A 27,753-nucleotide genomic window follows, 5' to 3' on the forward strand; every position below is an offset into this window, starting at 1 on the left:
TGTTTCAAAAGAATAATTGACAAAACTGTGTATATAGTCTGTTGATAAGTAATGGGGATTTCTTTTTGTAAATGGTCTCCCTATTGCTTTCTACTTGAGAGCTTCTCTCAATTTGCATTTTGTTTCACTGAACCTGTCTAAGTGGCTCTGGTGATGAGAGAGAAGTACCAGGGAAATTGGATCTAGAAGAAAATGTTCAAATGATGCAGATGACTGAAACCTTTGGGGCTAGAAGGTAAAACCAGCTTTTGGGGATCAGGCACCCAAGCTGCAGTTAAATAATAACTGAAAAGAATCCCATATCACTATATTTTGTGAACATTATATCCTAAGGGCATCAGACTAGTTTACATAAGATAATTTGGAAAGTATCTATGAAGACCTTCAGTTTGTCTATAAAGGCTGTTAAGGAGACTTTGGTTAAGAGAGCTGTTCTCTCCTTTTCTTCATTAGCCATACCACCCTGAATACCTTAAAGAATGTTTGGCAATATATCGATTTTCAACTAATGAAAGATATAAATACTATGTAACAAAACAAAGTCTATCTAGAAGGCCAACAGTTTTTTCTGGCAAAATACATTTCCAGTTTTATTATGGAATTAGGATCACTTAGAGAAATTTAATTTATAAGCAGATTTTGCTTGTTGCATCTGGTTTATTAGATGAGAGAGATCTTTATATGGTAATATTTGAATCCTAGGCAGTAATGATAATTTGATTTTTAGAGCTCTTGCCTTATATGAATGTAGTTTGTTAGAATACCTAAAAGATAAATGGACTATATGTCTGTGAATAGATGTTTAGTATGTCAGGCATAATAAACAAGTATGGAATTTATAGTAAAGCCATTAAGACAAAGAACCTCTGAGCATCTACAGGGCTTTGTCTGGTCCAAATGTTTTGAAGATACTAATTTCCAAATGCAACATTATCAAGTCTCATTAGAAAAACGTATCTGCTATTTTGCAGTCCTCCTGCAGCATGGAGCTGAACCAACCATCCGTAATACAGATGGAAGGACAGCACTGGATTTGGCAGACCCATCTGCAAAAGCAGTATTAACTGGTAAGGCATTGGTCTATTCTAACATTTCAGAATGAACATAAAGAACAAAGTCTTCAGTAAATAGGCTTTTTACCTCCTTAATGATATCTGGTGCATGAATGTATTATAAAGAAGAACTATATATTATCTCATTTCACAACCCTAGGAGATCTATGAAACAAGTATCATTAACCACATTGTTTAAATGAAGAAATTAAGGTTTAATGTAATTAAACATTTAGTCCAAGATGGCCAAACTAGTATGGGACCAGAGCTAAAAGCCATCCCTTCTGACTTCTGAGCCCAGTCAGTGCTTTTCCACAATGTTGAGGGGGGTATGCCCCTGTCCTCACCCTACCCTCGAAAGAGATAATGAGCTTATCTACACTTTTAAGATAGTATAATAACTATACTATCTTAAATAATACTGTATTATACTGGCAATTGAAATAGTGTTTTTTTTTTGAAAGGGGCAAAAACACTTTTTTAAAATTAGTTATTACATATATATTCATATCATTGCCACCTCATGCAAAAAAAATTATTCTCCAAGATTTACTCTTACTCAAGGTATTTTTTTTTATTACAAAAAAATACCTCCTTTTTGGTTGGACAGTCAAGAAATAAGTTCTAATTAAGTTACTTTTTCTGACAACTGAAACTTACTCTTTTAAGAACCTTTTTAAAAAGTCATTTTAATGAATTTCTTTCTGAAATGTGTTATATGTCAAATAGGATCTAATGTTGTGGGTTTGGGAGTGGTAGAGTGGGCAGGGAAATGACTTATGGGTCCTTTATACTGAATAGAAGTTGCTTTTCTACTTGGTATAATTTAGTGATGTCCTTGGGGACTATTGAGATGCATAGTGCTATTTATCCTTCTGTAGAATAGCCCTAAACTGCTATGCTTTTGGGGTCTGCTTCTCATTATTTTTATTTCTTCCTTGGAGCTATCTCTCTTTGTTACATGTCATCCTCTAGTAGTAACCCTTTAACCTACCTCCATCATCTTCTGATAATCAAGTTTATTAAAATGGTATTTAAATTAAGAGTAAACCTAAGAGAGGTCTTTAAATAAAATTTCTACTTTGTGTGATACCTCCTTAAACAACTCAGTCTCTTATTGCTTGCTTCTTAGAGGTAGCATTAAATAGCTAAGACTGCCACATAAGTGACCTGCTGATAAATGAGGTATTAATCTAGCCAACAATTCTACGGTTAGTTCTTTTTTTCACTGTTCAATGACTTTATCTCAATAAAAAACCTCCTGCAAGAAAATTAGTAACATCTTCATTTTTTTCAGGTGAATATAAGAAAGATGAACTCTTGGAAAGTGCTAGGTAAGATAGAGTAAATGTATGTGATACAACATTTTTAGAATTTTTTAAAAGTACAGCTTTGAAAAAATAGCTTTTTTTCTGTTTGTGTATATGTGAAGTTAAGATTTCACAAAATATATAAATTACTAAAATATTTTCTGTTATAGGAGTGGCAATGAGGAAAAAATGATGGCCCTGCTTACACCATTAAATGTCAATTGTCATGCAAGTGATGGCAGAAAGGTATCTCCATGTACAAATCACTTGTTTATTCTTTTGCAGTAAATCATCTGTTTTTGGTAAATGTGTTCATCTTATGGTTAAAAATTTTAACCAGTTTTAGCAGAGCAGAAATTTTTGTCTAAACAAAATACCAAGGCCAAGTATAAGATTCTAACAAAATTGGTGATAGTGCCGGTATATTTGGCATTCACTTGTCTGCTTTACATTAACAAAAAAAGTTAATAGCAAACTTGCTTAATGCCTATAGTACTTCTAATGGACTTTGTAAAATGTAGTTTGTAAAACCGACTTGATAGAATTATTTACTTGATTGGACTTTCCAAGTATTGTATACCTTTGAATCCTCTATCTTAACTTGTGGCTTTGGTATATCTTATTTAATTTAACTACAGTTGTGAAAGCTCTTCTGCTTTGTCTTCATTGATATTTTATTCCTTACACTTTACTGTGATGTGTCTGGTTTACCCAATATTATTATTTTGATAGATTAATAATAATTAATCTAATTTACTATTTCAGTCAACTCCATTACATTTAGCAGCAGGATACAACAGAGTTAAGATTGTGCAGCTGTTACTACAACATGGAGCTGATGTACATGCTAAAGACAAAGGGTAAGATTGTTAAGAATGAAAACATTTTTATATGTTTTATGTAGAGAATATTTTTTAAATCATGATTTTCAAAAATAACAAAACCAATTACAGCTATTTGTACTTTAAAAAATAAAGGCAGTATCTTGGTATCTAATGCTTTTTTAGTTATTCCCTCCTTCTGAGCCGTATATTAGCCTATATATACTTCCACACTGTAATGTTATATTTGTTTTTCTTTCAACGAGGATGTACATACTGATCTTTGGTACTGCTTTCTTCATTTTATAATATTTTGTGTCATTATTCTTATGTTATACTATTCCATCATATTGAACATAAAGTATAGCTATTCACCCATTGTTACACTAAGCTGTTTTTAGTTTTTCATTGTGTGATTTTAATATTAAATTTCAACATTAATGAAATTGAAAGTTAGTTGCAGTTAATTTTGTTTGTTGAGCTTGTTACGTGAATGAAAATTTTCATAAATTTTTTATGGTTTATAACATAGTTATTGAGATGTTTTATATGAAAAGTTGTCTACAGTATACAAGGCATTGTGCTGACTGTGGTAGACACAGTGAGATTATTTTCCCCTTGAGCTTATAATCTAGCTCAGGAGCTGGGCTATATAAATGAAAAGGTACATAACCAAAATAAGATGGCATATGCTTAGTGCTAACTGAATACTATAAGCAGATTGCTATAGTTCAAATTAATCAATAGTCACTAAAAACTAGCAGTTGAATTTTTTGAACTTGACCTTGGGGAGGGTTTAGGTCTTAGAACAGCAATGAGGGGAAGGGGACAGTATTTCTTGTGAAAAAGAGTATAAGCAAAGGTTCAGAGACAGAAATATTAGGAAAACTATGAGTTTCATATCTTGATTGGGATAGGATTAGCATGGGAGTGGTGCAAAATAAAATTTAAGAGATTGGTTAGAGCCAGGTTATACAAAGCCTTGAGTGCCAGTGCTAGGACCAAACCTTTGGTATATGCCCATGTTAGGAAATGAAAGAGGAAAAAGAGGCGACAGAGGGATAAGAAAATACCTTTGGATTAGGAAGCATTAACCTTTTATGTTTGACTTCAGATACCTCTTTCTTTCTTATATATTCCAAAGAACCCTACTGTTTTTTGTTCCTTAGCCAAGGAGATGATGGCAATGGTAGAAGGAATACTAACAATTGTTATTAACATATGTTAACTTATTTTGGTAGAAGTGGGCTAGAATTTCATAATCTATTTTTCTAGGCTCCTTTGTATTTTCTGCTAGTCTTCTTAAATATTTCCCTTGTTGATAGGAGATAAAAGTAAACCTACCCTATCCTGTTCTGTAGCAATTAGATCTCTTTTCATCTAACAATATTTCACATAAGTTTGATGGGTTCAATGTTTGAAACTTTCCTCTTTAATGATTGGCATGAAATTTTATTAATTCAGGTCAGGAAGCAGTAGGAGGGCCTACCACTATGGCCAGATAGACCCTTCCCAAGCAGAGCCAATTAGAGTCATTCAAAAACTTTAAGACTATTAATTAGCTGTAGTAAGTTTATTCTTTTGATTATGCTGTTTAGCTTAAGTTAAAGCAGTTTTGATGCTTATTTTATGTAAACCCTCTTTCAAAATGAATTGGTTTTGTCTCTAGTTATTAAAAAATAGTCTTGCTTCTGCAGTTTTCCACAGATGGTACTTAGGATAAACCATAATGTAGAAATTTATGAAGTTAACATAAATGTGTGAAACAGGGCATATGTAACAACAGATATTTCCATTAAATCTTAGAGATCTGGTGCCATTGCACAATGCCTGTTCCTATGGTCATTATGAAGTAACAGAACTTCTGGTGAAGGTTAGTTCCTTTCTGTCTCTCTGAAATTGGTTTCTTGTATTTTATGTGCCCAGGCCTGTGTCTTACCTGTGTCTGACCTGAGTCACTGAGAAGTTAAATGATTCACAGACAGTATGTCAGAGGCAGGACTTAAACCCAGGTCTTCCTGTCTCTGAGGCTATTCATTGTACTCCACTGCCTATCCTAGAATCCCAATTTGTAAAACTTTTTATAATTACATTTAAGATAGTAACTTGATATGGAACAGAGAAGAGCTACCCAAATTCATTCCTATATGTATATATGCATCTGACCATATTGTAAGTTTTCAAGTTTATAATTTATTATACACACATGTACATATACATATTTTATATAAACTTAATAATTTCATAGAAAGACAAAATTGCCATCATGTGATCAGTAAATTAAACGGTGGTATAATTTGTGACAGTTCATGTTTTAGAAATCCTAAAACATAATATTGAAAAGACAGTCCTTATTGAAGTCTATAACCATTAAGAAAATCAGTGACTGTGTTTTTAAAAATATTTGACAGATTTGTTTGATATTTTTAAAGGTGTACTTTTGTTTTTATTCCCTTAATTATTCAGACTGTTACGAACTAAGTCCATGACTTACAACTATCCTATATATGTAGCGCAACTGTGGAAAAATCAACGTTTTGATTGAGAGTCAAGATCTAGATTCAGATCTTGGCTCTGCTACTGCCTGCTTTTGTGGCCTTGGACAGCTTACATAACTTCCCAGGCTATCAGTTTCATCTATAAAATCAAGGAGTTTAATTAGATGATCACTAATAATTTTTCCAGTTCTAAATCCTATGATTGTATTTGCCAGAGGGTATAGAATCTGGTGGGTATCTGAGTACCTGTTCTCATCTTTTGAAGGTTAAAGAGCTAGCCTCATGGTTTCCATATAACCTCTTCCCTGCCCTGATTCTTACATATCCCTTCCTCCTGCTTACTTTAGTCTTTTCCTTCACCTCTTCAGCCATATTAAAGATACCACATTTATTTAAGTGATTTATGACACCTGTCAAAGGAAGGGCATTCAGGTAATATTACAAAAAATGGTTGAAGGTATTGATATTATGGGGCATATAGCCTGGAGAAGAGAAGATTTAGAGAAGACATTATCCATCTTCAAAATAATTTCAAGGACTCTCATATTGAAGGGGGAGTAGACTTGATCTTTTTTGCTCCTGAGAGCAAAAGAATAGTGAGTGGAAATTTAAAAGAAGTCAGATTTCATTTAATAGGAGTAACTTTCTTATAACGACAGCTATCTAACAACAGAACAGCATCATGGAGCTCCATAAGCAGAATATCAAGTCAAATGCTGTGGATGGCAATACTGCATTAGGTAGAAGGTTGGATTGAATGACCTCTTAAGGTCTTTTCCGACTTCTGAGATTTACTGATTTTCAATATCACATACATGTACACATATATAAGCTATTTTCTGAACTAAATAAGCATACATGGGTTAATGCAAATCTATATAATGTCATTTTTGGAAATGGTATTTCCAGTTCTGAATAATTAACTTAAAAGTTCTTTGAAATTGCCCATTTAAATTACCAACTACCTGTATGTAAAAATATTTTCTTTGTACTAATAACCACAACTTCTGTTTAAAACTAAATGTTAAATATGTGCTTTATTTCTAGCATGGTGCTTGTGTGAATGCAATGGATTTGTGGCAGTTCACACCTTTACATGAAGCAGCATCTAAGAATAGAGTTGAAGTGTGTTCTCTCCTATTAAGTTATGGTGCAGATCCAACCCTGCTAAATTGTCACAATAAAAGTGCCATTGATTTGGCTCCCACACCTCAGCTTAAAGAAAGATTAGCTTGTGAGTACATATTGATGAATGTTAAACTAGGATGCTTGTTGTTTTGCTAAAATTGTTCATTCCTAAAATAGGCTTAATATATAGAACATGTTCTTTTACTGTAGGCATCTAGAGTTTTCCCTCAGAATAGCAATTGTTGAAACTTGGAAGTATCTCCTTTAACCAAAAACCTAAAATATTTTGAAGGGAAGATGCTTCTCTTACTTTAATTTATGAAAATATTTAAATATGTTCACTTTCTTTTCAAATGAGCTTTATTAATCATGTATCTATTTTGAAGATGAAGAGGAGCTTTTTTAATTAAAATAATTTCCTCGATTTGTTTTAAATAAGACTGCTGAGTTATTTTATTCTACATATAAAATTGGAGTCAGATGATAGGTTTGGATTCTGGCTCTGCTTCATAATACCTTTTGTAACCTTTGGCAAGCCATTTAAACTTCCTGGGCCTCAGTTTCCTCACCTGTAAAATGAGAGAATTGGACTAGATCTCTATAAAGTCTTGTCCAACTCTAAATCTTATCATTCTGTGAACTGCTTTTATAATGTTTAACCTTTCTGTGATAATAAAAATCATTCTGAAGTTTCATTTTCCATTGCTCATCACTGAAGTACTTGTTCACCTTTAAGTACAGATAGGTGATTAATTACATTGTATGTTTGGAATGTTCACATTTTCCCTAAGGCCCTGGAAATAATAGAGAATAGTGATTTCACAAGTTAAAATTTACCAAGCTAAAATTTCACAATACTGAAGTAGAATTGTGATGAACCTTGAGAAAATGCTGCTTTTTAATCAACTGGTAGCTTCTGGAAGAAACTCAACTTGTCAAAGCCCTTCTTTCCTTGAATGGAAATTAACAAAACTGACAGCTCCTAGTAGACCTTGATCTCTTCACCTATAGGTGAATACTAAAAAGTGAATACTTCACCTGTTAATAAAGAGTTTGAGTCCTACTTACATGCTGTCAATTTTGTTCGTTCCTGTGGTAGCACAAAACAAGGGTCTGGACAGTTGATTGATTCCTACTAAAGTCACCTACTGATTAAAAAGTACAAAGGTATTTTTTCCATTTTTCTACACCTATTGATGAAGAGGTCAAACATTATTGATATGTTCTCTTTAATCAATAATGCTTTAGAATATTATTAGGATTCTCTGGAATGAGCATATTTGGAAGTTATCCAAGCCTGCTGAAAGCAGAAAACTTTCCATAGAGCTGGATTGGAACTAAACTGACCCCTGAAAAAAAGAGGGTATTCATGAGAGTTACTCGTCTTCTATTTTCTTGAATTTGGGATATTCTTAGAGCCTTCTTCCAGGTGTTATAGAAAGTAATTTTGAGGAAATAAATATCTACTTTTCACTTAAAAAACACGTTTCATAGTTTTCTTTCAAACTCACATGGTTTTCTTCTAGATGAATTCAAAGGACATTCATTGCTGCAGGCTGCAAGAGAAGCTGATGTTGCCCGAATCAAAAAACATCTCTCTCTGGAGATAGTGAATTTCAAGCATCCCCAAACTCATGAAACAGCATTGGTAATAATTCAGATATGTTTTTGGTTTTTTTAAGAACAGTGATTTAAAATACTAAACTAAACATAATACAGTATGGCTTTCGTTGGCTCCAAAGCCATCCTTCTGAAACATTAGTTGTTTTTCATTTATGCTCAATGTATTGTCATTTTGTTAAAAATTTCCTCTCTTGGCTATGTTTTATAAGAGTATACCTTAAATCATTTGTAAAATTCTTTTTGTTTTTAATTGGAGTTCTAGCTATTAACTCGCATTAAAATTCCATGAAATCAATTGTTTCTAAGATTTAGACCAATATCAATACCATCTATTTCAGGGTACAGGTCATGATGCCCAGAATATAAATTGACTTCACATTTCCTTATAAAAACTTGGGGTTTTATAGCTACAAAAACCTTTAACTGACAGAAAACCTATACTCCCATAACCCCTTTTGGCTTCCAACCCCAAAGGCTATTTCTAGCACCATCTAGGATGTGACTAGCCAGGCACCTGTTCTGAGATTGATTCCCAGTCTGTAGCCACTGTTAGGGAGAGCCAGGAATATGAGCTCTACAAAGCTTGCCTCCTGTAAAAGCAATTGTGATGCCAGCATGGAAGTCATCCCAAACTTGGAAAAAAGTTTTTTGTTTCTTTTGCCTTTTTAGATCCTTTATAACAGTCTGAACAGGAATGTCGGTCATGTTCCTCATCTTAGCCATCCACATATGTGTTCATAATCTCGATCTTAATTCTTCCCATATAGGAAGGAAATAGGAAAAGCAGGCCAGAATTTCAAGTAGCTAAAGTCAACCTAGTATAATTTTTAAGTTGTTTTTGAAGAACTTTATCCTTGGTCAATTCTACCAAATTGAGTATGGAGAGTGAAATTTCAAGTCAGTATTAAGTCAAATACTGAACACGGTAGATCAGAGAACTCTTTTAACATTGATTAAAAACACATTTTTAAGTAATAATGTAGTTAATTATGATCCTTGATTATGTTGCAATTTAAATTACTTAGCACTGTGCTGCTGCATCTCCATATCCCAAGAGAAAACAAGTCTGTGAACTGTTACTAAGAAAAGGAGCAAACATCAATGAAAAAACAAAAGAGTAAGTCTGTTTTCAGAAATAAGTCAAATGGGGTTTTCTGGCAAGTGCATTCACTGACTTTTTATTTTTTCTCTAAAGATTCTTGACTCCTCTGCATGTGGCATCTGAAAAAGCTCATAATGATGTTGTTGAAGTAGTGGTGAAGCATGAAGCAAAGGTATCTCTTTCAATCAAATTGATTTCAAAAAGCATTTATTAAGGGACCTTCTACATGCTAAGTACCATGCTCAGTGCTGAAAATACAAGGAAACCATAGTTCCTACCTTCCAAGGAGCTTGCATTTGTACTGGAGGGATACAATATATACACAGATAAATTAGCACAAAGTCATTTCAGGAGGAGAGTTAAGAAAACAAGAAGTATCAAACAAGTTCTGATAGAGGAGGGGGCACCTGAACTGAGCCATAGAAGAAGCCATTAAAAGAGGTGGGGCTTTGACCTGACCTCTCCTGGCTCCAATTCTAGTATTTTTTTTCCACTATCCCACAGTGCTTAAGAACATTGTTCAGGCAGTGTTATCCAAGCTAAATCTTGAAAGGAGACAGAGGCAAGAAGTCTATTACAGTAGACTAAGAGAGTAGGTATGGAGGTGGTTACAGTAGGAATATTATTAGCAACTTTAAATTAGCTAGTCATTTGGAGGAAACTTTGTTTTGATAGACATATGGTGTTCAAATGGCTATATTCTTGTCCTTTTAAGAACTAAAATAATCATTTATGTCCCAATAACTTTTTGAAATAATAATTAGTAAAAGATGAATTACAGTGTACTGTTTACAGATCAGTACCTCACATTAGAAGGGATATTAGACCACCTTCTAGAACTTCCCTTTGTTCCCAAACAAGGATGTGTTAAAATCTTCCTTCAAAGTCTGCCTGCTCTAGTGTTAAAATATTCCCAAAGAAATAAGTGCTTTGTTTCCCCTCTGTCATGACTTCCAAAGTCCCACAAATTATTTTGTGAAAGTACTTACTAATGTCTACTCTAGATTTCTTCTGCTGTAATTGATTAAATGAAGTTATATTTATTTAATCTTGTCCTGTTTTGGGGGGGGAGGGAGGCACTTAGTAGTCACTTTTTTTTAAAGTAGTTGGCTTACTAAAGTATCAAAATATTTGATGCTTAAAATTGGTGGGAGACAGAGACTTACAGGGTAGCCAGTTCAAGTTTTCATTTGGGGAATGATTTAATGGTAATTTGGTATTTGAATATTATTCAAAGAGTTTTAATAATTGTCTTGGATTATGCTTACAGTTCACAGAAGCTTTATTTCCTTTTCATTTTCCAGTGGAAATGCATAGCACCCTATGTTGTAGTCTCATTTGAAGATCATTGAGACATGCTTGTGACCAGCAACAAGTTCACCACCCTATTATATAAAGTAGTTGATTGATTTCTCAAAATGTCCTAGTCACCACAGCTCATTTGTGAGCTTTAATTATTTGTTTCTTTTACATAGTCATCTCCCCCCAAAAATACAAAATCATATAGTTAATAATGTTACTTACATAATTTGATAGTACCACTGGTATAAGCCAGTACAAAGTTTAAAATATTATTTTAAAGAAAAAATCTTCATGTTAAAAAGAGAACTATTTCTATATTTATAGTTAACATTTGTACATTGATGAAATCTTGCTGTAGATTAATTTAAAAATTGCTGTGACTAAAGGTTATGTAAGACTGCTTCCTAAAGAAGCAGCTTGGAATTAATTATTAATAAATTAACTTCTCTTTCTTTACTCAATGCACTTTGCAATCTCACTGGTATCTCTTCTGCTTTTTTAAGGTTAATGCTTTAGATAATCTTGGTCAGACTTCACTCCATAGAGCTGCACACTGTGGTCATTTGCAGACATGCCGACTTCTCTTGAGCTATGGATGTGATCCTTCAATTGTATCTCTTCAAGGCTTCACAGCTTTACAAATGGGAAATGAAAATGTACAGCAACTTCTTCAGGGTATGGAATATTTCTATCATATGACCTTTAAAAAGAAAGTAAATCTAGTCTTTTAATTTTAAATGAGTCCATATGTCTTTTAGCTGTTAAATGTAGAAGTAGACAAATTCAGACAATTCCTGAATTTGTTTTCCATTTCTTTTCTAACCAGACCACTATATTTAGTGACCAAATCTTTTTTGGTGCTAATTATAATTTGGATTATTATTGTCTGTCCTCTTAAAGTTGATTGCAAAGGTGAATAACTAGTTTTTAATTCATATCTTAAAGCTTATTAGGATCTCTTGAGTGGAGTAGCAATTTTGATAAATATTATTGTAATGGCAGGTCTTTCTTTACTCTCTTTTATATCTGTTATATACATATAAGAGGTGTAGCACCTAGCACAATGCCTTGCCACTTAGTAAAAACATTTAGTAAATATTTGTCTATCAGATAGATTTATATTAACTATTACTTAAATATATGGTATCCATTCACCTAGAATATCTGACAGAAAAGTAGTCATCTAGGGTGAGATTACTTCTCACTGCCATGAATTTTTAAAGGTTTCCTAAGGGAATTTAAGATAGGAAGCAGAAAAATACTACCCTCCACATTTTTAGGATCTGCTTACAAGAAACAAATGCAGTAGATTTGTTTTAGTTCACATGGGATGCAGTTTACAGAGAAGTCTCTTATCCTTTTAGAAACACATTGTGTTATTCCTGCCTCTCTTTTACTGCTAGGGAGCCCTGCCAGGATTTTAGTTGTACCCCCATTGTTCATTTGAAACAACTTGTTAAAAGATGGTGAACAGGTTTTTCTCAGTCACACCCTGCTCTCGATATACTGTGGGCCCTACAATGCAGTTACCTGAACACCAGATCCTTTCATCGTCAGTACAAAAGGAAGCAGTAGTCTGTCCTTCACAATTCCCTTTGCATAATATCTAAATAAATGTGAGGAGGTTCCATAATATATAATTGTGGGCTGACTGATTTTTAAACTGAGATTGTGACTTAGAATCACCTGTTAACCATATATCATATATGAAATTTACTCAGCTGCCAAAGTTTTATGGGGTAGGGGTGACACCATATTGTTCATAGGAAAGGAAGGAAAGAAGTCATACTTGAGAATACTAGTCTCGCTTTTTAATGAGATTTCAAATTATTTATAATGATATTTTATATTAACCTAGACAAGTTATACAGTAGGCCTCCATTTACTATATAATTTGTGGTTATTGGTGTTTGAATTACATACGATCACTTGTTCTTATTTATAACCAACCATATTATATCTAGGCATGTAGGGAATTTAAAATAATACTGTTTTCATCTGGCATGGGCCCCTCTAAATACATGCTAGAAGAAAGGCAAGGAAAAAAAGGAAAAAAGACCCAAAAAGAGAAACTGATCAGTACTTCCTATGTTCCACATAGGAATTAAGTATTTTTTTCTTCTTTTTAGAGGGACTCCCATTGAGTAATTCAGATGCAGATAGACAGTTGCTGGAAGCTGCAAAGGCTGGAGATGTAGAAACTGTAAAAGTAAGATATAAACTCATTTTTCTTCATACATTTTTAAATTTGTGGTTCATACTATCTGGATTTTTCTCTCTAGAGAATATGATTTGTCATATTAAAAAAAGAAAAAAATTCTTAAATAGATCTTTAAGTCCACTTCTGTTTTTGCTGGTATATGTCTCTGTGTCTCATCTCTTTCTCCTGTAAGAGTTTTTGAGTAATGTAAGGAAAAGATTTACCCTCATTCTGACATTGTATCAGTATACATAAGCAGACCTTTAAAGTTTTAATAAATATTTTCCCCTAAACAGGACCCAACTAGATCCCATATTTTCTACTCCTTTACTACTTTGACTACTACTGTTCATTAAATGTATAATAAACTCTGAAAGTTTTTGACCAAATGTTTTGCCTAAAGAGCTATTTGGGGATTCACTGGCAATGGTTTGAGTATGTTGGGTCAGTCTTCAGGAGAATACTTACAGAATCTGTTGGAAAGGATCCTAAATTCTCTAATCCAGCCTGAACCTAAATAGGTATCCTTTCTACAACATCCTTAACTGTGGTTATTTCCACTTGGAAAAATCTTCATTATTGGGAAACCCACTTCCTTCTGAGGCACTGACTTTGGGACAGCTTTTTTTATTGAGGGTTTTTTTTCTCCATACATTGAGCCTAAATCTTTCTCTCTTACGACTTCCATGAGAACATAAAGTCAGCTACCATAGCCCCTTCTAATTTTCTCTTCAGACCAAATTTCCCCCAGTTCTTTCATTTGGTCCTCGTGGGAGAAGGTCCCCAGCTTACCTGGACAAGTTTTAGTTTGTCAGTACTTCAGAGGATCCATTGAACTGCATGTTCCCTCCAAGTGTTCCAATTCTAGCCTGTGCACACATTCTACACCTATAGGATTCTATTCCATGTTCTTCCGCCACTTTCCCCACAGAGCAGCTATCCAGTGTTCTACAGGGCTTCCTGTAGGTCTTAAGATAGTTATCCATCTGTTAGGCTTCACTATACAACCAGCCCACCTTCTTTTCTGATGATGCATTTCTTATATGTTATCTTTTATATCAGTTCTGGTCTGGAGGATTTGTTGTAGCACTTCTCCAGGTTACCAGATGCAGTCAAAACAGTCCTTTTTTATTCTGGGCCTGTTCTGTTGTCCATATGCAGCAGTTAATCAGTAAGCATTTATTATGTGTCTGCTGTGTGCTAGACACTAGGGATATAACAATAAGTGATCCCTACTCACAAAAAGGAATATACTTTCAAATAGGAGGAAGAGTGAGGAGGAATAGGTTATAGTATAGTATATAGGGGTTAGGGTTAGAGACTGGTCCTGTGATTTAATTGGTATAGGAAGCTCCTAGAGGGAAAAAAACCTTACTCTCCTGGTGCAAGCAAGCACCTTCTCTGAAGCTTAGTCTTAGAGAATTGCCTAAGGATACAGTGTGGTTAAGTAACTTGCCCCAGGGTCACACAGTCTCTTTGTTTCTGGGGCAAGACTTGATCTGAGGTCTTATGAATCCTAGATCAGTTCCTTATCCACTATACTGGCATGCCATATGTTTATAACATCTTTTTAAATAAATTGTAAACTATTTCTGAAATACCATAGGAAATTTCATATGTCTCCATTAGATTATATACATAAAACAGTAGTAATTCTGTAATGTATTAAGTTTTAATAAATCCTGGTATTTGAAGATAAGGGTTTTGTTAAAAAGCATTTGGGTACTGAAGAGGAAATAATGATAAAAGTAAGAATAAAGCAGAGTCATCAAAAACTTAGTTGAATATTTCACAGATTAGTAAGGCAACAAGGAAAATCATTGCTTATTTTCCTCAGAAAATATGCTGACTAACATTTTTGGTACATCCTACAGAAACTGTGCACTGCTCAGAGCGTCAACTGCCGAGACATTGAAGGGCGACAGTCTACACCACTTCATTTTGCAGCAGGATACAACAGAGTGTCTGTGGTTGAATACCTGCTACAGCATGGAGCTGATGTGCATGCTAAAGATAAAGGGTAAAGAGCATATAGCATAACCTGGTTTTCCTTTTTATCCCCTCAATTTAGTAGAAATTGTTTCATGAGAATTGTCTGGCTCTTTTCTTTTCCAAGAACTTTGTCTCTTGGTATGAATGGAGTTCACTATCAGTTAGACTACTTCCTCGCATTTATAAAGGCATATTTGCAGAGCATTATAGGTTTTTTAAATAGTGAAGGAAAGCAAGATGGGTAACACTGCTTTATTTGTTTTATGTTAGAAATTTTTTTTCTCCATAAGGATAGATATCTGATACTTTGTTTTAATACTAGTAATAGAATTAAGGTTGCTGTGAAATGCTGTCTATACCTAACTTTATGTCAGAAACTTTCTAAACAAATTACTTGGGGAAAAAAACCTTGAAAACTAACCATCTTTTACCCTGACTTTAATTTTTTTCCAGTGGCCTTGTGCCTTTGCACAATGCATGTTCTTATGGACATTATGAAGTTGCAGAATTACTTGTTAAACATGGAGCAGTGGTTAATGTAGCTGATTTGTGGAAATTCACACCTCTACATGAAGCTGCAGCAAAAGGAAAATATGAGATTTGTAAACTTCTTCTACAGGTATAGTCAAGTATTTAAATTGTATATGATTCATGTAATTTATGAATCATGTTTAATGATATGATATGACTTTGGATAAGGCACTTCACTACTCAGGGCCCCTTTTCTCCTCATCTGTCAAACAAGGAGATGAGACTAAATAATCCCAGAGTTCCTGTGGCAAAGTGGATAGAGATATGGGCCTAGAATTGGGGCGACCCGAGTTCGCCGACCCGAGTTCAAATTTGACCTCATACACATAGTAGCTTTGTGACTCTGGGCAAGTGTAATGGAAATGCAAATTTAAAGATCTTCCCTGCCCCTAAGCTAAAGTGCACCTGGAGCCTGGGGTGGGAGGCTTGTTTTTCAGTAGATACTTTTTGATTGGCCAGTGGGTCCAAAAGGTTGTTAATTCTCTGAGCCAGGAGAAGGCTATATAAGCCCTGATGTGTAGCTTTGTTTTGGGGGCTCAGTTTGAGAAGTGTTCTGTGATTTGATATGGATTCTGGGAAGCTGTTGTCCAGGGACCCCCGGCTTTGAAAAACCCAGATGTGGAAACCCAGATGTTGGCTGGGTATGGATGTAATGGTTGGACAGTTTGGAAATCTGTCTACTTGATCTGTTTCTGTCTTGATAATTCTGCCTGTATACTTTGAAGTATGGGGTGCTGACCTTTTCCCCTGAACAAGGTAAACGATATGTGTCTGACTGATTAAAGTAAGCTTGTTAACCCATTTTGAGTTGCTTTCCTTTATCAAAGCAGATCCAAGAACCTGTGTGAGCAGCCACCCTAGGGATGCCAGGGTGCTTGCTGCTACAGCAAGTCATTTAACCATTGATTGCCTTAGTTTCCTCTTGTAAAATGGGGATAGGTAATAGCACCTACCTCCCAGGGTTGTCAATGAGGATTAAATGAGATAACATTTGTAAAAGTGTTAGCGCAGTGCCTGCCACATATTAGGTACTATATAAATGCTTTTTCCTTTCCCCTTTCTCTACACTCTCATGATCTTATAAGCCTATGATATTTCCAGTAGCAACAATAAACTCAAACTGCCTAAGAAAAAGCCAACTTCATTATCCAATTCTTCCTAGGCAGACATACTATGTCAAATTCCCCATACTGGGTTCGAATCCGTATACTATTCCTTGCTAACTATGTGATGGTGGACATTTTAATCTCTTAAACTTCCATTTCTTTTTCTGTAAAATGGGAATAATATTTTAACTAACTTTCTCACAGAGTTCTTATGGGAGAAAAGTTTTGCAAGCCTTGAAATAATATAAAATTATGAGTTACTACTAGTACCACCACCACTACCATGGACCCCAGTTTCCTTATCTTTCAAAGGAAATTGTTGAAAAATCAACAAATACTAGTTCCTTAGTGAAATCACATGACATTTTTTGTAAGTTTTAAAGTTTATTTTAAACAAATACAAAATAAGAAAAGAAAAGCATTGCCATGTATACAGCAGAATATGAGAGAGGATTCAATATAAATAAATTTCCATTTCCATATGATAAATTCTTCATATTGTTTTCAAAGCTGCCAGCTCTTCTTTTGTTCTCTGCTGTGCACTTTTTACTTTATTTTTTCCCCACCTCCCCAAAGAAGCCTACAGTTAAGTGTAGATCTCTCTCCCTCCATATATATACACACATACACATATGTACATACATATAGCTATCTATACACATATACATAAGAACACTGTGCTTATTTCTACTTGTCATCTGTTTCTGTGAAGGTGGATAGCATCTTCCTTCATAAGTCCAAGTCTTTCCATCTTTTTCTAAACCCACCAGCTTATTTCCTACACAGCAATATTCCAACCCAATCATATTCTGAGAGATTATCTATGAAAGTTTTTTCCCCAATTTTCTGCATTCCTTCTCTTCTTGGCTGCTATAAGGTTAATATGTGATATAAGATCTTCCCCACCCATTAATAGGCCTCAGGTGAAGCCCATTAAAGGAAATTTGCTTGTAAGGTTTTCACACCTTTTGTTAATTTCTAATGAGACACTGAGTCATGAGGGTTGTGATGCCCTCTGGCTTTAAAAAAAGGTATGTATACTCCGAGGTTACCATTTTGCTTTAGGACTCACTCATTGGAAGAATGTTTTTGTGATTTGACCAGATGAGACTGGGTAGCCATTAAGGAGCCCCTGGCTTTGAAAAAACCCAGATGTTGGTTCTTCTCTCTCTGGTAACTATGTATGTATTGTCTTGGTCAGACAGTTGGAGCTGTCTGTTGATCTGTATTAATTTCCCAGACAGTTAGAAACCCTGTCTGTTGGTCTTTATTTTTCTGCTTGTATTTTCTTCTTTTGTATGTTCTCTGAAGTTCAGGGTGCTGACTCTTTTCCCCTGAACTCTAATGAGTATAATTTTTAAAAAGATTGTTGACTCCTTAAACAGCTATCTTTCTAGTAAATCAGATCTAAAAACCTATGCTAGCAGCCATCCTGGGTATGCCAGTGTGGTTGCCACTACACCTGCATAGGTCTTATTCAAATACAGGAAAATTTTAATTTAAAATAATCAGAATTATCCATTTTATACTTCAACAATGCTCTTACTTTACAATATAGTTTAAGGTCTGATACTATTGAATCTTCTTGTGACTTTTTTTTTAATTAAATGATGTTCATAGTCAAAAATGTTTGGAATCATTGGACTAAATGATCTCTACTGCCTCTTCCATCTCTAAATCCTATAATTCTATAAGAAATTTTTACTTCCTTTGAATCATTAATTTTAGAGTCATACAGAATAGTTCATCCTTTGAATTACTTATAGGATTCAGAGCCAGAAGGGAGCATTAGAGGTCCTTCCCTCCAATCTTCTCATCCTATAAATGAAACTAAAGACCAGAGTTTAGGGGACTTGTCTGAGTTCACCATAGAGAGTAAGGAAAACAGCTAGAATCTGAAGCTCAGGCATTTTGACTCCAAATCCAGTGTGCTTTCTACTGCACCTTCTGGGGTGAGTGGTTATAATTTTTAAGAAGCTAACACAGTCTGTCATCCTAAATCAGCCTATCGACATTTCTCCTTCAACCTCATTATAGCCAAAGAGTCAGTTTTATAATTTAGCTTTATTCACATATACAGAGTTAATGGCTCACTGTGACTTTAAATTTTTTTCCTAAGGCTTTTTTTAGCCTTAGAATTATCTAGAAGTACTATTAATATATTTATATACTTTACTTCATTGGTCTGCAATTTTCGTAGCGTGGAGTAGCCCTTGCCCTGATTTAGGTCTCACCCAGTCTATAACTGGCATTAAACTTGCATCCAAAATACAGCATCAAGTTCATACGTAATTCTTAATGAACAACTAATGGTAGTTTTCAGAGTGTGTTTATAAATATTAATCATTGTCTTCAAAAACAATCTGCAGATTTGATTTGGTTTCTAATTCTTATTTTTTCATGTAAATTAAACAGTAAAAATAAAATTAACCTGAAAAGTAAATATTCAGGGGACAAGCAAGATACTTTTCTTTGGCATAATTACTTGATTTTTTCTACTAACAAAATCACAGATTTCATACCTTTCTGATTTTCATGTGCTTAGCATGGAGCAGATCCTACAAAGAAAAATCGAGATGGAAATACTCCCTTGGACCTTGTTAAAGATGGAGATACAGATATCCAGGATCTTCTTAGGGGAGATGCAGCTTTGCTAGATGCAGCCAAGAAGGGCTGCTTAGCCAGAGTAAAGAAGTTATCCTCACCTGATAATGTAAATTGCCGGGATACTCAGGGCCGACATTCAACCCCATTACATTTAGCAGGTAAGTGAATGAGATTTCCCAGATTCCTTATGGTGACAGGTAAGGATCTTTTGGGATAAATTGGGACCTAAGTCTCACAGGAGATTGATTAACATTAATCTACTTAAAGCTTTTATATTCCAAGTCTATTTTTTTAACTGCATACCTTTATGTATACAGTATTATATTTTCACTATCACTTTCTCAACAGAATAGTGCAGTAGTTTGGGGGTCACAGGACCTGTATGACCCTGGGCAAATCACTTAACATTTCTGGATCTGTGTTCTCATCTGTAAAAATGAGTGTTGGAGTAGATGACTTCTGAAGTCCTTTTCCATCTCTAAATATGTGATTTAAACTATGTTAAAGAGGTCTGGAAGGTTGTAAGATACAACTAATGGAACATTAGAAGGAAGTTTGAGGTGTTTTGTTTATAATGCTCTCACTGTATTTTACCAATGAAATACATTTTCTCTCTTCTCAAATATTTTTGGCTGTCAGCAATTTCTGGCACTATATAGAATGGTATTTTCAGTATGAAATCTTTTTATACATAGTTTTTCATTTATGTGTCTGTTTTATAAATTGAAGTATATCTTCATTTGACTTTTTTATGTAACTTTTCCCCCTTCTTTTTCTATATTAGCTGGTTACAACAATTTAGAAGTTGCAGAATATCTATTGCAACATGGAGCTGATGTGAATGCCCAGGACAAAGGTGGTCTAATTCCATTACATAATGCAGCATCATATGGGGTAAGCTGTCCTTTGACACCTAAAAAAAATCTGTGGGACCTTTAAAATAAGGGGTAGTATAGTAGTCTACTGGTAAACTTTTTTCCTAGGTCTGCCTTGGCATCATCTTCTCTTTCCCCCCTCCCTCCCTTTTTTTTTAAACTACCTTGCTGTAATAGCTCAGAGAACCTATAGAGGTCATAGAGACTGGGCTACAATAGATTACTAACTTGTATGACTCTTGAGTTCTTAAATTCAAATTATATTGAACTCCTTCAGTAGAATAGTATGAATAATTAGGTGCAGCCTAAATCTCTTATATTCAACAGCTGTCCTTGCACAAAATTAGGAAATGATTGAAGCAACATAATTCTGGTTTCCTTAGGTTACCAAAATTTATTATTATGATGACTACTGAATTGTAGTGTTAAAAAAGAGTACATCCCTTTTTAAAATTTTCAGAGTACATTTAAGAAATAAAGATAACATACAACTGTAGTTTCTTGAGAAGCTAGTGTGATAGGAGAAACTATCTCAAATGCCACATATATTTTCATTCATAGCATGTTGATGTAGCAGCATTACTTATCAAGTATAATGCTTGTGTAAACGCCACGGATAAATGGGCTTTCACCCCTCTGCACGAAGCAGCCCAGAAGGGAAGAACCCAACTTTGTGCCTTGTTGTTGGCGCATGGAGCTGACCCTACACTGAAAAACCAAGAAGGACAAACCCCATTGGACTTGGTTACTGTAAGTCATGGATTCTTTCTATTCCTGACATCAGCTGGGTTTCTAAGAATAATGTATGTTTACAGAATGCTTTGAGGGTTAGAAAACATTTCTCTGCCAAAAACCTGAGGAAAGTCATGCAATTACATTATCTCTTTTGAAACTGAGACTCAGAGAAATTAAATGACTTCCACACAGCAAGTGACTATTGCAACAAGGACTTTAGGAAAGATCTTAATCCTGGTTTAGGATTCAGCAGATTCCGACATGGGCTAAATCTTAAATCAATTCAGTGTTAAGTTTTTATTTTCCAGATATTAAAAACTAATTGATAAAAGCTAGTATGTATGACTGAAACATACTATCCTCCACTTCTTATTTGCATTTTCCTGCACAGAATGACAAATATGGAAATGTTTTTCATTATTGCATGTCTAACCTATATCACAGTAGGGAGGGATAGAATTTGGAACTTAAAACTTTTTTAAAAAATAGCAAATGTTTAAAACTGTTTTTACAAAAGTGTAATTGGGAAAAATAAATTTTTTTAATTGTTAAAAAAAAACTAGTAGGTATGTTCAATCAGGTAAGTTTTTACTGAATAGTTACCCTGTGCCTGGTACTATGCCACATTCTTTTTTTTAGATAAAGAAAAAGTAGGTCCCTGCCCTCAAGGAGCACAACAGTTTACTGTATATTTGTGAAAACAAGACAAAACATATATAAAATGAGTCCCACTCATTTGTCTTTCTTCTTGGCTACTACTTCTCGAGGTGAATTTCCCTTCTATCTTTCCTTCCATTTCCCATCCCTTTGCCACCGCAGGAATTTTCTGCTCCCTTTTTCCTCTAATGGAGCCTTTGTCACCTACCCCAAGAAGAGCTTCCACCAAAGTTGATGTTATTTGCCCTTCTTCCCAACTCCCAATTACCCTGATGAAGTTCCTTCCCCATTTAGAGCAAAGATTAGAAAATCTAGCTGGTACTTGGGGTACATTTTCCCCTGGAAATAATGACAACTGTAGTAGTTTTAATGCTATATATAGCCAAATTAGGAATTAAATATGTTTCTGTGGACAATTGAAAATTTATGAATGCTTCGATAGGAAAATGAGTTCTAAATTCCAAACAATCTCCTTAAAAGCAATATTTGGAAAACTGTTTTTGTAAGTCAGAAATTGCTATCTGTATTAACTAAATGATAAATTGTGTGGCATGGACTACTTGAGCCATAGGAACTCAGAGGAGAAAAATGAGTAGCCATTGTAACATAATCAGTAACAACTAGATCTCTTTATCTAATAAGAGATAATAATCAGCAACTTAATGTTTTAATTGAATTTTGAAAAGGAAGAAAATACAGATTTTTTTTATTGGAATTATTATACTTCCAGATTTGAGGACGTTTGGCCAGCTAAATATATTTTCTCTACAAAAGAATGTTCTTTACCTAAAAAACTGCATTACTTCCAGAGACAAACATGATAATATTGCATTGAACATTTTCCTGAAAATGTTATTGTCATTCAGTTTGGTTAAACTAAGTATAGGTTGAAGACGTTGCATTGATACAATGCCTATACAATTAGATCAGCCTTTCCTTGATCTTTTTTTGTGCCATTCTCCTCATACTTCATTGGTAGTAGAAGTGAAGATTTTAGTCATAATGAGCAACATTTGACAGATTTATCTTTTACTTTTCTGGAGCCTATTTGTTTTCCCTGAATGTTGACTTTTTTGCCTTCATTTTTTAAATGTTATGAACTAGCCTTTTTTAAAAGTATATGTCTATTTCTAGGGTATTTTTGTGACTGCATATTTTTAAGAGATGACTGTCCATGTCTGTAATTTTCTGTTTTGACCCCTAGGCAGACGATGTTAGTGCTCTTTTGACAGCAGCCATGCCACCTTCTGCCTTGCCATGTTGTTATAAACCACAAGTCATCAATGGTCTGAGAAGCACAGGAACTACATCAGATGCTCTGTCAGTTCCCTCCAGTCCATCCACCCTCTCTGCAGCCAGTAGTCTTGACAATTTATCTGGTAGTTTTTCTGAACTCTCTTCAGTTGTTAATTCAGGTGGAACAGAGGGTGCTTCAGGTCTGGAAAAAAAGGAAGGTGAGAAAATTTTGCATGAGTGCCGGAAAAATGTGTCAAACTGGAAGTGCATAAATCAGTACCTAATTCAGCCATCAGAACATTGAACTCTTGCTTTTTTTTTTTTTTTTTAGTTTTTAGTTATGATGAATGAATTGTCATTTTTTTATATACCCTCCTTCCAAGCAAAAATCGATAAGCTAGACACTATCATTTCAGTAATGTTTTTTAAGTATTTTCTTTCTGAAGGTGAGCAACACTTGTTAGTCGGATAATTTTGCCAGTTAATAGTCATCTTCCATGTACTATTACAGAAGCGTAAAAATTTTACATTATGGTTGTCTCCATTTAAAAACAGGGCACTAATTTTTATGCTTTAAGCTCCCAAGTTCTAAATATATACTTGAGTTTTATTTAACCTTAGTTTCAGTATTGTTAGACATTTTTTAAAATATAGGAGCTACTTAATATAACATAGTATGGGGCTAGTATAGGATACAGTAACACAGTCTCCTGAAACACCCCCCACGCCTACCCCCACCCCAGGCAATTTTGACTCTAAAGAAAGCCAAGCTTGTGAACAAAAAGTATATGAACTCCCCACTCCTTCAACTGGTAAGACAAAGCACTCCCCTCCTCCTCTTCCCCGCTCCCCATTCATTCCCTAGCTCCATAGTGTTCAGATTATCTATGACTAATCATAATAATAGCTAGCAATTATATAGTACTTTAAGATTTGAAAAACATTTAATATGTAATTCAAATAATCCTCAGGGTAATCCTTGTAAAGTAAGTGCTATTGTTATCCCCACTTTACAGGTAAGGAAACTGAGGGCTGACGGATTAAGTAATTTATCCAAGATCATGTATCTTTTAATTGTCTGAGACAGAATCACATTCAGTCTTCCTGACACGAAATCTAGCACTTTCTAGATGAGCAAAGGCAATGGTTTCTACCTATGCTAGCACATTACAATCTAGAGGTAAATTGGAGGGATAGGGGGACAACTGGATCCAGTACAGTTGTGAATTTCTTCTGTAAGTCACTTGGAAATTTTTAACTAGTCAGATCATGTCATTGATAGCCTATACTGGCCCTATAGTGTGATATTTTTAGTTCACATATTTTCTAAAATATCTAATGGTATTCAAAAGAATAGTTTGTACATATGATTAAATAAAACTTAAGAATACATTTAGAATTCAGTGTAGAAAACATAAAAATGAATACCGTAAGGCAAAACTACTCTTTTTAGAGTGTGTAGCTAAAAGATATTTTTTTAATCACGAAGCTTCTTTCATTAAAACTTATTTTTAAGGATTTTGAAATCTTAGCACCCTTTTTTTTGCCATTAAGAAGCAATGCAAATCAATATTGTACACCTAAGTGATTATTAAGTATTTTTCTCAGTGTTCTTTCTAATACCTAGATTGATCTTGTGAAAATAATTAAATGCTATGAAATAAAAAAATATGCAGATTGCAAAATGCTGTTTTTTTCTTTTCCAGTTCCAGGAGTAGATTTTAGTATCAATCAGTTTGTAAGAAATCTTGGACTTGAACATTTAATCGATATATTTGAGAGAGAACAGGTAAGTAGCTGTATTTTATAGTCAGGTTTGGTGTAGTATTGCATTTTTGTACTAGTTTTTTTTTTCCCTAAATGATTTTGTCACTTGAGTTAATCTGTGGAAGAATATTATATCTGCTTTGCGAAGAAAACAGCACATTTGCTGCTAACAGTTTTTGTTCTCACAGTTTCTACTTTCTCTGATTTTAGGGTTTTCAATCCTTTTGTTGGAGTATGGATTATTTCCTTAATACTATTTTACGTGTTTTAAAATTGAATGAGTCATCTCTTATGGAGCTTTAATTTAGTTTTTAAAGATATTCTTGGATTTGCCATTTGTTCAATTTTGTTGTAACCAATTAGGTATTTATTGAGCATCTGTTCTGTGCAACTCTATACTAGGTGCTATGAGGGATGTGAAAGAAGTATACAACAAATTCCCTGCCTTAGGGAGATAGAACTAACACACTAACAATTGGAAAAGAATATGTAAGTGTAAAATTATATTACAGAAATTCAGAGAAGGAAAAGGTCAATTTAGTCTGTAGTGTTCAGGGAAAAGCTCCTTGGAAGAGGCAAGCCTTCAATTGAGCCTCACAGGATGGGGATTTATTGAGCAGAGAAAAAGGGTTTTTGATCAAAGGATCCTCAAAAGCAAAGGAGGTGATAATTAGTTTGTGGGGGGGAATGGGTTAGAGGAACATTATTTCCCTAGTGAATTTGGAGTTGGAAGGAACCTCAAATTGTCTAATCTAATCCAGACCTCCTGTTTTGAAACCCAGAGAGATGATGTTACCTGTCAATAGAGTAAATAGCAGAGCTAGAATTGAAACCCAGGTCCTCAAATCCAGTGCTCTTTCCACTGTCCCATTGTCAGATTATAGGCCAAGATTACTGAGGATTTTAAAAGCCAAGCAGAGCGACTTAGACTTTGTAAAGGAATCATCGTAATTTGTATTTGTGTGCTTACTTGATTTAGGGGTAGGTAAAGAGCAGTAAGATAGGTTCTTTAGTAGGTGAAGGGATGTGATACAGCAATGTATTAAAACCACTTAAATATCTAAATTTGATCATGGAGATGTGAAAGAAGCAAGGGACAGGGGATGAAGCCGTTTGGATTCCACCTGGAGTTCCCCTAAAAGAATTCCAGTCTGGGGGCGGCCAGGTGGCTCAGTGAGTAAGAGCACCGGCTCCAATGTTGGGATGACCTGGAGATCCGAATCCTGGGCTCAGACACTCAGCACCACACCCAGAAATAACTGGCTGTGTAACCTTGAGCAAGTTACTTACCCCCCGATTGCTTAAAAAAAATAAAATAAAGTAAAATTTAAAAAAAAAAATTCCAGTCCTTCTAACCACTATGTGAAGTACTTTACAGATACTTGTCAGGAACAAATCTAGAATAGAAACTGAGGCCTAAAGCAGATCTCTAATCTCTTTCTGATTCCTTTTCTCCATGTCATTCTCCCTTTTTCCCCCAACTTTACATCCCTTTCCCTATATCCTTATTTCCTTAAAGAAGTTTCTAACAATAATGACTAGGTGGGTAAATAGTCCTTTTGGTCAGAGGGATGTTTTGCTTCCTCAAAGCTGGATTTGAAATTAGACAACCTAAATTCACATCTCAGCTCTTGCATTTCCTGTCTGTATGATCTCAGTCACATCATCTCATCTCTTCAGATTTCTGTTTCATTATCTTTCAAACCAAGAGGGTTAAATTAGATGATTGGTAAGATCTCTTCCAACTGGGAAAACTCTGGTTTTCAGTGTTCCTTTGTGAAAATTACTCTTGCCACCAGAATGAAGAGATTAGAATAAGGAAGACCAAGTCACAGTTGTATTTAAGGTTTGAACTAAAGGGATGCAATTCAATCCAAGAGAAATGCAATATAAACAGTAGAGTTGGTCATTTCTAGGTTTCCAAGTTTTAGTCCCTGTTAAAATAGTATGCTTAATTCTAACTTCTCACAATGAGTTGAAAACACTTTTTGGTTTTGCTATTTGATTCTGATTTAAGTTCTTATTCTTAAATTAATTTTAGATGTTAGGGATTTCATTCCTCAGTTGTTTAATTAGTCTTCACTCTTCACAATCAATACCCGTTTATGAATATTAGTTCATTTCCATTTCTGAATTATTGAAACTATTTCAGAATGACTATATTTGTGTCTAAATATTCTTTTTTTTTTTTGGAGGGGGGAAGGCAGGGCAATTGGGGTTAAGTGACTTGCCCAAGGTCACACAGCTAGTGAGTGTTAAATGTCTGAGGTCAGATTTGAATTTGGGTCCTCCTGACTCCAGGGCCAGTGCTCTATTCACTGCACCACCTAGCCACCGCTAAATATTCTTTATAATGACATACCATCAAATGTATTTCCATTCTTAACTAAATGTTATTTTTTGTTTTGTTTTTTAACAAGATCACATTGGATATTTTAGTTGAAATGGGACATAAGGAGCTAAAGGAGATTGGGATCAATGCTTATGGGCATAGGCATAAAATCATCAAAGGAGTTGAAAGACTTATCTCTGGACAACAAGGTACCATTTCTTTTAAAATAATTGTTCTCATTACCTTGGTATCTGGTTATAGACATTTTCCAGCTTTAAAAATATTTGTGTTCCAAAAGTTCGTTTTCTGGAAAGGCAGCAGGTCATTATGGCAAAAGCCCAGTTCCTAGGAATTGAGATCTGGGAATGTTTGCCCTGAAGAAAACACACTCTAAGGAGGAACCTGATGACTGTCTTCAGAGGTTTGAAAGGTCTCTCTGTGGAAAAAGAATTCCCCTTGATTCCAGAAGACAAACTGGGAACAATGCATAGAAGGTATCAAAAGGCAGATTTAAGTTCAGTATAAGAATAAACTTTCTAAATAAAGAGCTAGACAACCATTGGTCACCAGTACTTTAATTCTTAGCTACAGTTTTGACTAGTTATTTGATCTTCTTAGCAGTCCTGTGAAGTAGTTGCTATTCTCCCATTTTATAGATGAGAAAGCCAACTGAGATTGGATTTGAACTCTGATCTTCCTGAGAACCTTCCTGTCCCCGTTGTGCTACTGTGTTATCATGGACAAGCTGAGAAAGCACCTAGGTGACACAGCTGGATTTGGAGTGAGGAAGACCCAAATTCAAATCCTGCTTCAGACATTTAGCCAGTAGTATGATTCTAGGCAAGTCACTTAATCTGTCTCTGCCTGTTTCCTCATCTG

General features: G+C 34.7%; 1 protein-coding gene across 2 annotated transcripts in view; it reads left to right on the plus strand.

The window, feature by feature from the left end:
- The window catches only part of TNKS2 (tankyrase 2), a 66,593-nt gene that overhangs the window by 25,172 nt on the left and 13,668 nt on the right, over positions 1-27,753 (plus strand). For both annotated transcript variants that reach the window (XM_069099219.1, XM_069099221.1), the window contains exons 3-21: positions 972-1,067; positions 2,350-2,386; positions 2,533-2,608; positions 3,128-3,222; positions 4,990-5,056; positions 6,729-6,915; positions 8,336-8,457; positions 9,458-9,549; positions 9,628-9,706; positions 11,340-11,511; positions 12,966-13,045; positions 14,911-15,056; positions 15,482-15,647; positions 19,211-19,430; positions 20,057-20,166; positions 20,709-20,897; positions 22,744-22,993; positions 24,482-24,564; positions 26,963-27,083. In XM_069099219.1, the coding sequence (XP_068955320.1) occupies positions 972-1,067; positions 2,350-2,386; positions 2,533-2,608; positions 3,128-3,222; positions 4,990-5,056; positions 6,729-6,915; positions 8,336-8,457; positions 9,458-9,549; positions 9,628-9,706; positions 11,340-11,511; positions 12,966-13,045; positions 14,911-15,056; positions 15,482-15,647; positions 19,211-19,430; positions 20,057-20,166; positions 20,709-20,897; positions 22,744-22,993; positions 24,482-24,564; positions 26,963-27,083 (2,388 nt within the window). The remainder of the gene's footprint in view (positions 1-971; positions 1,068-2,349; positions 2,387-2,532; positions 2,609-3,127; positions 3,223-4,989; positions 5,057-6,728; positions 6,916-8,335; positions 8,458-9,457; positions 9,550-9,627; positions 9,707-11,339; positions 11,512-12,965; positions 13,046-14,910; positions 15,057-15,481; positions 15,648-19,210; positions 19,431-20,056; positions 20,167-20,708; positions 20,898-22,743; positions 22,994-24,481; positions 24,565-26,962; positions 27,084-27,753) is intronic.

This window comes from Petaurus breviceps, unplaced genomic scaffold (assembly GCF_028583685.1).
Source record: "Petaurus breviceps papuanus isolate PSGF00001 unplaced genomic scaffold, PetGlider_PUasm1.0 37, whole genome shotgun sequence".
NCBI lineage: Eukaryota > Metazoa > Chordata > Mammalia > Diprotodontia > Petauridae > Petaurus > Petaurus breviceps.